The 12,715-nt window shown below is 35.0% G+C and overlaps 1 protein-coding gene across 2 annotated transcripts in view; it reads left to right on the top strand.

Moving 5' to 3' along the window:
* Positions 1–577: 577 nt before the first annotated feature.
* LOC138703134 (ESF1 homolog) overlaps positions 578–12,715 on the top strand; it is a 28,453-nt gene continuing 16,315 nt past the window's right edge. For both annotated transcript variants that reach the window (XM_069830761.1, XM_069830760.1), the window contains exons 1-2: positions 578–701; positions 9,170–9,938. In XM_069830761.1, coding sequence (XP_069686862.1) covers positions 9,182–9,938 — 757 coding nt within the window. In that variant the 5' untranslated portion in view covers positions 578–701; positions 9,170–9,181. The remainder of the gene's footprint in view (positions 702–9,169; positions 9,939–12,715) is intronic.

Here is a 12,715-nt window from a genome sequence, read left to right as displayed (position 1 = left end):
GTTTTGCGAAGAGAAGCGCAAAATTTCTTCATGTGTTTGTCGTTGAGTCATGTCATGATCTAGGGTCATGTCTATAAGATGAGATAAGTTATTACAGTAAGAACTTACTTTCGTTATGATTTTCATTATCCGGAGTTTTACATTAACAATGTGATTTCTGATTTCGCATTTTTCCAAGATTGGGATTCTCAATTTTATTTTTAGTTGTTGCCGTGGTTAGTAAGTTGTATTTAATTTATATAAGTTGGCGATGATTCATGAAAAATATGACTTTAGACTGTCAATTGACTTGCATGTTCATGGCGACTGCTGCATTATTTCACCATGACATCTAGTGGTGAAACTTTCAATCTTGTCCTTGAACCATTTTGAGGACAGATCTGCAAAGATTTCGATCAGAATGTTGATGAATAAAAAAAATGCAAGATTACCAAGGAATGCATGAATGTTTGTATTTATAAGGTCAAATATTTCTCAAATCGATGTGATATTCAGCATACCAAATTTCGGTAACCTTCTTCGATGATCGACCTGGGTCTATCGATCAATTTAATTGTTTAGAACGATAATCGATCAGTTTTGATTCGATAATGTCCATGTTTATTTCAAGTTGTGTTGTGGAACACATGTACAGTATTTAGTACATTCTTTATTGTGAGGTTATTTGTTCATTTTTGCTTTTTAATAGACATTAATTTGAAGTGAGTATATTATTTTGTGGCATATTGAATTGGAAAACACACTTTATTCTTCTAAACAAATAGGGAACAAGTTAATTTGTTCGTACTTTTATAATATGGAAGCAATTGGGGATTATGACGATTGTACATTGTATTTTGAGGTTACTTCGAATTGAATATTAAGCTTGATTACACGCCACTCATAGCCGTTACGGTTGTGAGAACGATACACCGAGGATTGTGACAAGGTTAGAAAGGCCGAGGCTTGTCAGACATAGCCCCAATTTTATCCTAATAATTTTGTAGGTGCTACGAAGTTGTTTACTCTAAGTAGTTTCACTTTCACTGAAGCTGACGTAGCTTTACATACAGACAGGGTGCAATCCATGTTCTGGAGTTTATCCGCTTATGAAAACCTTACGAGAGATGTAGTGCTGAAACGAGTGACCATTTCAGACCTGGCAGTGTTGTACTTTATCAACTGTTATGTGAGTAATTTCCACTTTGCAATACTTTCCACGCTTTTCACGGCTTACAGTGTCACCAGCGAATAGGGATTATAAAGAATGGACACATGGCGTCGGTACCTTTGATGTAGCCGGACTGATTTCAATGACCTTCAAGCCAGCTAAAGCGTGAGATTCTGCTTTCTCTCTAGAGTTGGCGCTGACATCACACCAGCTAGCAGTCGACACAGCAGAAATATAACACATATAATTAATACATCTAGGCACATTATGTACTCAAATAAAATAAATTGGATCCATAAAATAATAAATCCGTCATTAACTGTAATGTCTAGACTCTAGAGTTCCTTTATAATGAGAGTTGAGACGTTGAACCCAACAACAATTAAAATATGTAATGATTTGATAGCACTGAAAATGGAAAAACAAAACTCTTACGAGAAGTAAAACCATATACCTATATTATATTATATTATATACAAATATTAAACGAATTCGATACTTAATTTTATAATGTATTATATTATTTTATAATATAAGTGTTAGTTGGGAGACCGGAGGGAAAAAGACCTTTAGGGAGGCCGAGACGTAGATGGGAGGATAATATTAAAATGGATTTGAGGGAGGTGGGGTATGATGATAGAGACTGGATTAATCTTGCACAGGATAGGGACCGCTGGCGGGCTTATGTGAGGGCGGCAATGAACCTTCGGGTTCCTTAAAAGCCATTTGTAAGTAAGTAAGTATAATTCATGATATCTGAAATATAAAATATTATTATTACAACTAGTTTGTCACTGAGAAATAAGGAAAAGCTGTTAACTTGAAGTTATTTGAAGCAAAGCGTTACTGGATTATGCAATAAGGTAGGCGATGTTTGGATCCCGTGTCTCAACTCTATTCTCAATTATTATCTTAGCGTATGCTCGATTACACTAACCTCTAGTGCTTGAAAGTGGAACTATACGCTGGCGCACAGAGAAATAAAACACAGGAAAATTCGCTCAGTGTCCATTCTTTATAATCCCTATTCGCTGGTGTCACTAGTGAAAGAATAATGACTATTTTGAAGTATTTCCAACTCGATAAAGGTACACTAGGTCTACCACATTGACATCATAATTTTTTGGTATCCAATAGCTATCGCTAGGCAGTTGCATATAATTGAAACTGAACTTAATTGATAGGCTATTGGAGTTAGTATGTATGTTTTTTGAGAGAGATAATGAACAGTAAACTTTCCTATTTTGTTGTATTTTATTCATAAAGTCTATTTATTTATTCATAAGGTACAGTAACGTAAGCTGTTAATATGGTACCTACCTAGCAGAACTTATCCAATGATGATTGAATTCTTGTTTTTTCTTGTTGCAACACTTACAACTCTTACTTGAATAAAAGTTAAGATTATATTTTTTACTGATAAAATGTGGTAATTTTCCAGAAAAGGTACACTAAAGGAGGCACTTTTTTTTCGCTCCACTGACTTCTGTGAGATGTACCTAAGTTATATATAGTGATAAAACTTAGTTTTAGTTAGCACCCATAAATACATTCAACATAAAATTAGTTTGATACTTATTAGGCCTATTTTAATGCACTGTTGTAGCCTCCCCCACTTGTTACCAATATAACACACTCCAGAGGTCCAGGACGCATTACTTACTCCCTAGTAGTTCGTCCTGGATTTCTTGCATGGTAATTTTAGTAAAGCGAGAAGGGAGATGTGCCTCCTTTAGTGTAGTTCTTCTGAAGAATTATGAAAATGTCATACTTATCGTGCATTAAATTCATAGGCTTACATTTCGATGTTGTCATTGGTGTAGTAGTCAGTTCACATATTATTTAAGATGATAACCACTGATCGAATTGCACATACTGATTTTTCTGAACTTTTATTGAGTATTTTGTGGTAGTTGTGGGACAGTTCATTCAATGGTGACTCGTAAAAGTTTTTGGGTGTAGGAAGTTATAATAAACTTACCAGTTGATGGGTAGCGACAATTAGAACCTCATACTAATTTCCCGCTATCTGAAAACATAGTCTATGCATTGTAAGAAATACCAGACAGTCGATTTGCTCAAAAATACAACAATAATGATCATGTGATTATATAAAATCAGGAATATGTATTATGTCATCTCACCACATAACCTTGCCTACTTGACAGTATTACTTGTAGTGTAACTCTATTTATCTCTCATTTAGGCTATGACAGCAAAGATATTATAATAGTTATCATATTTGGCACATTTTGTAAGTTCCCTGAAGAGTCATTCCATGAAAATGCGACATTTTAACGAAAAAGAAAAATCTCACGAATCTCTGCGTGTTATATGTTATTTTTTTCATTATAATCAGAATTTTTAGAATCACAACACTGATTGTGCAACAACACACATGCAGTAGGAAAAGCATAAATAATTCTGTAGTTTAAGAGCGCGAAATTATCTACTTATTTAGAAGTCGCATATTTGAATGCACATTTAAGGTAAATAAATCATTATTTCTGTATGTTAAATTCAATTAATAATGAAGTGCTGACCTTTGTTAATAATTATAATGCATAGAAACCGTAATACAATGATTATTTCGTGTTTGATTACAATTATTACAAAAGATAGTGTGTCACGCTCAAATATTTGTTTATATTTCTTCAAGACCATTTCAGTTTTTTAATATTTCATAAATGTAAAAGTGAGACACATCACATAACAATCAACTTCTTATATGGACAACATTTTGATTTATGTACAAATTCTACAAGAAAAACACGTGACACACGTAACACAATGACTGTGACACATGAACAAAAATGTTATGTTCGCTATTCCATTATCTCTTGGCCTAGTTGCCTTATAAGTAGTGCCTTCTTGGTATCACTTGTGAGGTTCACACCTGTCTTCGGACAGTGAACTAAACAACAATTGTAAAAATATAGTGTGTAGGCCTAAAATTCGTATACCGGTAAAACATTTGGTAATTTATGCCTAAAGTTCGTATAAAAAGTATATATTTTTTTAATTCCTTGAATGGAGCATTACTCAAGAGATATTCTGGCAATATATCTTAAATGATTTTTTTAGTAGGTTATTTTATGACGCTTTATCAACATCTTAGGTTATTTAGCGTCTGAATGAGATGAAGGTGATAATGCCGGTGAAATGAGTCCGGGGTCCAGCACCGAAAGTTACCCAGCATTTGCTCATATTGGGTTGAGGAAAAACCCCGGAAAAAATCTCAACCAGGTAACTTGCCCTGACCGGGAATCGAACCTGGGCCACCTGGTTTCGTGGCCAGACGTGCTAGCCGTCACTCAACAGGTGTTATCTTAAATGATAGGAGTGTTGTGAAACACCAAAAAGATTTTTTAATGTCATAAAAGAATCTAGCTTATATCAATGTGCAATATATACTTTTGTAGACAAAAACTGTATTAACCTGACTGAAGTCAGAAAGTTCTCTCAAAAGATTGTACCAATTAGTGGAATACAACATGCTCATTGCATTCGCGAATTGGGCATCTCGTGGTAGGTGTCTTTAGAAACACTGGAGATCATTCACCACAACATGTTTTATCACTCATTGAAACAAATCAGTCCACAGCAAGAAATGTAGCATGTTGCAGTATCACGAAAGGTCAATTGAAGGTAAGAGGAGATTGGTGTATTGTAACCTGTGATGACATCAAATATGTTACTGGCGCAGCTCAGTCGGCTAAGGCACTTGCCTGCCGATCCAGAGTTTCCCTCATGTGCAGGTTCGATTTCCGCTTGGGCTGATTACTTGCTTGGGTTTTTTCTGAGGCTTTCTCCAACCGTAAGGCGAATGTCGGGTAATCTTTGGCGAATCCTCGGCCTCATCTCGTCAAATATCATTTCGCTATCACCAATCCCATTGACACTAAATAACCTAGTTGTTGATACAGTGTCGTTAAATGACCAAGTAAAAAAAAAAGACATCAAATATATAGGGGAAATTACAAAAGCTTGTGGTAGTGAAAAATTTAAATTGTCTGTGATGTTCAAGGAAAGGAAGTACTACAAATAGCAGAAAAAGTGGACACATTGGTGTATTCATCACATGACATTACACAGGAGATATCACCACATATGATTGTAAACAACCGTGAATATTTTAAATCTGAATGTGTATTTTAGTGTAATCAAGTGTTGTTTTGTATAATAAGAACTGTGGGCATTAGTGTATAAGTCTTTCACAAGAAGTGATGTATTACAGTGCATTTAAAACTATTAGTAACCAACATGACAGAAATGTTTGTGTATCACATTCGTGTGTCATAACATATTTGCAGTATTTTATTTGTTAATGACACTTATTTTTTCTTAAAGTTTGTGATTTAGCAGTTACATGTACAAGTGCCTTAATTGTTTGGAAAACATCTGAATGCATGTGTGTCATTTGGCACAATAATATGAACATTTTCCATTCTGGTAATAAATTAAGTGGCAAGAAAATGTTCGTGTGTCACACCATATAATACACTCAGGGACAAAAAAAAAACCGGACACTTCTATATTTGCTTGTATTTTGTTACCAATTATTTCAAAATGAAACAAAACCCATTTAAACAAAATAATGTTTCATTTAGCACCTTATACGACAACATTTGAAAAAAAAATCTCTGATGAGAAAATTTACAAAAAAATTACTAAGGGCGTATAACTATGGCATCGTTTGGTCTAACTGTTTTTTTTTCATTTTATGGTGCCTTGAACATTAAAAACTCTTTTTAGTAACGGGTATTACCCCCTCTGGCTTGAATAACTGCATCCATACGTCTTGGCATGCTCTCAATTTGGTTAGCAATGTCTTCTTGAGGAATAAGTTCTCATTCTTCGCCAAGTGCTCGCCTCAACTCTTGTAACGATTCTGGTCTCGGTCATCTATTCTTAACACGCCGTCCCAGCATGTCCCACAATTGGGTTCATGTCTGGACTCCTTGCTGGCCATGGAAGAACATGGATTCCCACTTCTTGGAGATAATCTCCGACCACATGGGCAATATGCGGCCGTGCATTATCATGCATTAAAACAAAATTATCGCCTACAAATTGGCCAAATGGCACAACATGGTCAGCCAAACATTCATTTATATACCTATCAGCTGTTAGTCTTCCATTTTCAACAAAAACCAACTCTGTACGAGCATCTGTACACACTCCTGCCCAAACCATCACTCCACCACCTCCATATGGCACATTTCCGGAAATGCAACACTGTGAAAATCGTTCTCCCCTCCTTCTCCAAACTCTCTCATGTCCATCAGGTGAGCACAGATTGAAACGGGACTCATCGGTGAACAGAACACAGCTCCACTATCCATTTCTCCATTATCATTTGCAAAATGCAGTCGTTCAACTCTATGCATTCGGAGAAGTCTGGGACCAGTTGCAGATCTACTTGATATCAGTCCACTTGCTTTCAACCTCCTTCTAACTGTTTTGGCCGAAATTGGGCGTCCATGCATGTTAAGAAATTGCTGGGCTATACTAGTAGCTGGCAGGTTGCGCTCCCTAAGAACTCTCAACACCATATACCTGTCTTCATTTGGATTTGTAGCTCTTGGACGACCCGAACCTGGTCTTCTGGTATATTCTAGGGTCTCTCTATACCGTTTTATGGCATCATGGGTTGTGCTTCTAGCCATATTCATAACATTTGCAATGTAACGTACACTGCGTCCATCATCGTAAAGGGCTACAGCTCGAGCCACATCTTCAGGTCGCATCTTGTTTTAAGACAAATGTTACAACCCCACTTAAACTCAGAAAATGTAAAAATAAAGAAATAACGAATGATAACGATAATGAAGCACAAAATGGTTGAGACAAAATTGTTATAGCTGAGAGTCCGAAAGCAAAATTGGAATATTTGGTTGTAATGGCTTGTTTATAAAACAAAAAACAATCAACAATGTATACACGTCTCCATAACAACAGATGGCTACCATAATATTGTATGAGAAGATAATATTTTGCAAAATACCAGCAAATATTAAAGTGTCCGGGTTTTTTTTGTCCCTGAGTGTATTTCATATTTTTTACATTATTAATTATTCCTTTTCATTAAGAATTTGTGTTTATATTTAGGAATGCTTATTGAAAAGTGACACTACTTTGTCAAATGTACACCCTCTGTGGAATGTTTCGGTGGCGAAAGGCCTTCAGAGACCAAAAGTAGGCCTACATAAACTGACCATCACAAAAAATGCAGAATATTATACAAGAAAGAAAACTGTAGGAAGTTCCTTGCTTCCTACATGGAGAAATTGCCACTGAGTTTGTTTCCGAGATATTTATCTGAATTAACAATTTAATGAAGCATAACGAAATTTTTCGTTTATAACTTAACACCATAAACATTAATTAATGCTTGCTATTAGAGAAAACGTGAACTGAAAAATTATTATGAGAATTGCATGGTGCTTATTTAGAGTTTGCACTACACTGACTGTTTAATGCCATTGTGTTAATGAGAATTAATTTTTCAAATAGAGTCTAACTACATTTCTAGAGAAACATTTCTAATCTTTGTGCTTCACTACGCTTCACCCTCAACATGTTACATTTCTTGTCATATGAGTAGCTTAATATCAAAGACGGACATCTGACTTCAATCGAAATTTAGATAGCTGTGGTTTTTTATACAAATTTTCATGCTGTTGCCAGTTATAGTGAAACCATATGCAAACTCTAACATTATATTTATAAAATAAATCGCCTTAAATATTACAAAGAACACTGTGAATTAAAAAATTGCCTCTAGATCAAAACTATGGAGAAGACGGATGTCCGTCTTTGATATTAAGCTACTCATATACAGAGTGTTGAGTTCAGCTCCTTACCAGTAACACAAGCAACAGATATGCTTGCATATACAGTAGAACCTCAATTATCCGTGGTAATGAACAGGGTGAGCTGAACAGTTTATTGAAAAAATGGGATAATCCGTACCATAAAACATTTTCGTAAATTTAGTGAATAATGCTTACACTTTCGTAATTTTCTCTATGGCCTTGTATTCAACATGCTAGGTAGTGTACCAGAAATTCACTGATTTATGTCTGGTTGTTAATGACTGGTTTTTAAGAGGCAAGAAAACTCTTTGTAATGACTTTTGTGGAAAGAAAGGAATAGTTGAGGTCTCAAGTCGTATATTTACATACTTTATACACTTTAGCCTCAATTTTTATTAAATTACACATGCTTGTGATGCGAGACTTGTATTCTGAGATGAACCACAGTTTCTTGTTCCCTAAACCACAATTATTGTACTGTTTTATACTTAGCACAGTACTATTTCTTTTGATGCCTGTGGTAGACATTTAACATAGGCCTAGAAGTTATACATTACGACAACTCAAACAGTAGACCATACTGTGTAAGGGTTAAAGTCTTGTAATAACACACTCTAGAAAAAATAGCGTGCTAATATAATGTACAGTACTTCATATATTTCTGTAACAAAAAAAATCCGAGAGAAAGACAGTTGGATAATCCACCAATCGGTTAATAGGATGACAAATAATTGGGGTTCTACTGTACTGTGTTATCAGTCTTTATCCTCCCATATACCATATTTTTTTCTTGTAACTTTGATTGCAATTATATTTTCATTTTATAATTAATGTTAAACCTGTTACAGAAGCTATTAAAAATGGGTGTGTCTGCATTCACACCTTACCGACATCTTATGATGAAATTGTTATGCATTGCCTCTGAGTTTATACAAAAATTCTGTGTTAGTGGGGTGATATATCAAAAAACCACATAATGAACCCCGCACTTGCACTTCAAAAGAGAGTTATCAACTTATCAGATTGGAAGTCAACTGACTTATACTTCAACTAAAAATGTATCTGCTCTGATGCAGCATCTGGCTCATCAGTCCATAAGCATGTCTGTTGGAAGTGTTCCCAGCTACAAGCTGAGCTAAATGCTCTGCAGTACAAAATATATGAAATTACGGTATATAAACATTTTTATTTTACTTTGCAGGCCCGAATTAACATGGACGAAGTAATAAAGGATGATCGCTTTTCTCATATTGCACATGATCCACGTTTCAGAAGAATACCAAAAAGAGAAAAAAAAGTAAAAATTGACAAACGTTTTCAGTCAATGTTCACAGACAAAAATTTTAAATTGACATATACTGTTGATAAGAGAGGACGTCCAATTACTCATACGTCTAGTGAAGATTTGAAAAAATACTATGCTCTTTCTTCATCAGATGAAGAAGAAGAAGAAGAAGAAGAAGAAGAAGAAGAAGAAGAAGAAGAAGAAGAAGAAGAAGATATTAATGATAATGATAAATGTGCCTTTGATAATGGAGACAATACTGAAGACGTTGATAGTAGCTGTGATGATAAAGCTGATTCAGAATCAGAAAGTGAAGCTGTTGACAACAGAGAAAGTTCAACCAAAGAAACCAAGGGAGTTGAACATTCTTTAGTGAAAAGGGATAGTTTGAATAAACGAAAAATAAAAGATGAAAAAGGAGAATTGACGTTTATGAAGGAAAAAGATAGTAAAGGAAAGAATACTAAGTTAGTTAAGAAAAAAGTTTCTTCAAAGAAGCTACAAGATGATTCATATAATAGTAAACAATCCACAAGTGAAGACAGTAGTGATGCCAGCAGTGATGAACAGGAAGTTTTAGCAGATAATGTGAAAGAAAAACTGAGAGATCTCAAGGTTGATTATGCTCGTGGTGAAGGAGTGCTTTTTTCTGATAGTTCTTCGGAGGAAGAAACCTCAGAATCAGGTTTGATTAATATATATTACATTTTCATTTTTTATATAATATGTGCTGTTTCGTAATATATGTTAAATTACACTGAACAACAAATTTTTACTTTTGTCTTGCTCCGAAATAAAAATAGGTGAATATAACTAATATGTGTGCCCTAAATCTGAATTTAAAATCAAAATTGCCCCATCACGTACCATTTTCCAGGGAAAGTGAAATCAATTTTGTAATGAAAAATTTTCTATTTTTCACTGCTACTCATAAAATTACAACGCACTAGGGACTCAAAATGCCTCATAATACTTCAAAAAATGTGTACTGGATACAAAAATGATGTTATATAGTTTAAAACACAAAAACACAATAAGAATAAAAATATTTCATGTGTATAATGACAAAAATCTCGGAATTTGAAGTTACAATTTAAAAGGATTATTACTAGATGATTTCCGTTTATAACCAGACCCGGGACTGTATTTTACAAGGAAGCAACAATAGTCTGCAAGCATGCTGGATGATGATCTTCCTTTATATCATCTTTCCATTTAAGATATTTCTTGAAATCTTTCCCCATGCTTGTCGCTTACCGCTCCAAGGTTTTAGGAGGAAAGAAATCAAAATGAGAATGTAAAAAGTGTATTTTGAGAGACATATTACACTCCATTTTCTCATATGCACTTAACATGGTTTCCACAAGTTCAATGTAGTCGTCTGCCCTAGAATTTCCAAGGACATTTGGGCAAACATTTTTGAAAGTGCGCCCTGCCATTTTTTCAGTAACAGAAAGTTTTTCCTTAAAAAAAAAAGAGTCAAGCATAACTTTGCGAATTTCTGGACCAGTGAAATTGCCCTCTTTTAATTTGTCTTCATTCAAACTGGTAAATTTTCTTCTAAATACTGAAAACCACATCCTTGTTTGTTCATTGCGTAGACCTCACTTTGAACTGTTATGAAATTTACTAAATAAAAGGGACCAATATCTGTTTATTTATTATAAGTACAAAAGAACATGCCAACAACAACAAGAAACCAGAAATAGGTCATAAACTCATAAAATGCATTAGCTTTTGTTTTGGTTTACAACCCCCAAACCCGCGCCAGATATTTCCTGAGAGAGTGCTTGTTGAGAAGTGAAATCATAGTATATCTTAAAAACCTTATGTGATACGAAGAAAGGAGATGCATTTTCGGATTCAGCGCACACAAAGCCATAAGGGACACATTATTTTAAGTCGAAGCAAAATTCTTGTTGTTCAGTGTTATTGTTAACAAATGTGGAACTTGATTCCAAAAGGTACCATATCCACTTCCAGAGTTTTTTCAGGAAACAATAAAAACTAACTGCTACTACTGTAACTATATATTTTTCTGACAGTGATGCACACTGGTTCTATACACATTCCTTAACTCCCACACGAAATATTTCTATTTAGTGACAATTACTTTGTCTGTTTTGATGAAATTTCTAATAGATTTGTCGACCTGGTTGGCGAGTTGGTATAGCGCTGGCCTTCTATGCCCAAGGTTGCGGGTTCGATCCCGGGCCAGGTTGATGGCATTTAAGTGTGCTTAAATGCGACAGACTCATGTCAGTAGATTTACTGGCATGTAAAAGAACTCCTGCGGGACAAAATTCCGGCACATCCGGCGACGCTGATATAACCTCTGCAGTTGCGAGTGTCGTTAAATAAAACATAACTTCTTCTTCTAATAGATTTGGTATGTTTTGGCATAAAATACAGATAACGTGGTTAATACCATATATTAATTTCTTTTTCAAAACATTTTATATCTATTTTACTGTAATCGTTATTATTCTTATATGTATGTTATTCTGTGATTTTGGCAACCCAGGATGCCTGGGCAGACTATTTCTTGGAAAAAAAAAATATATATATATACACATACTGGGTGTTTAGTTCAAAATGTGTTATGGCTCGCTGTATGCCGTCATGTGGCTAGCCAATGAGCCTAGAAAATTCAACCTTCCTACACTTCTGCAGAGGCGTATTACCTATATGCCAGAGAAGTTGCCTAGCAAGTACGGCGTTCATTCTGAAGAGTACTTACAGATACGTACTGTAACGCCGGTAGTGACAGGAATGTGAACTGTTTGGAAACGTGTACTGAGGTGAGTTTTTTTCTTACTGTCGGGATATGGGGAGAGGGTTAAGACGATTACTTACATATTTGTTGACATTAACTTCGACGGTCAACATGGACACGGAGCATTTGATTTGTACTGTGGAATGTTGCCGTACGCAATCGATGATAACAAATACCCTGTGACGACTTGCCCGCGCAAAACACAGTTCGAAAGAGGTTATGGTAGCACACAGACCGCCATCTGTTGCTACGACTTTCAAGTTATACCGTACACGTTTTCAAGTTCAGATTGAACGCCTTGATTAATAGCCAACTTCTCTGACATAAAAGCTGAAACTCACTTCAAATCGCTGACTCACAACAGTGACGTTATGACACACTTTAAAATGAACATCCAGTATATATATTCTCTGTTTCATGTTATTTTAGCAGACTTACTATAGGATTTTATTTTAACAGAAACTTTTTCCTAATAATATCTTAAGATTGGAGGACATTTCTATAAAATGACAAATCCTGCACTTTGTATCCCATTATAAGAAGCAAAGCTGCAACATATTTTTTCTTTGTTTCCTGCACGTGGCTGATGTATAGAAACTCTTTTAATTGAGATGAATTATTCTCATATTTTAACCATTTCATAAATAGTCTATGCTCACACATTGGTTCCATTGGATAGACGGAAT

The sequence above is a fragment of the Periplaneta americana genome, chromosome 7, assembly GCF_040183065.1.
Source record: "Periplaneta americana isolate PAMFEO1 chromosome 7, P.americana_PAMFEO1_priV1, whole genome shotgun sequence".
In the NCBI taxonomy this organism is placed as follows: domain Eukaryota; kingdom Metazoa; phylum Arthropoda; class Insecta; order Blattodea; family Blattidae; genus Periplaneta; species Periplaneta americana.
Note: the sequence above shows the minus strand (reverse complement) of the source record. Positions and strands in the feature narration are given on the sequence as shown.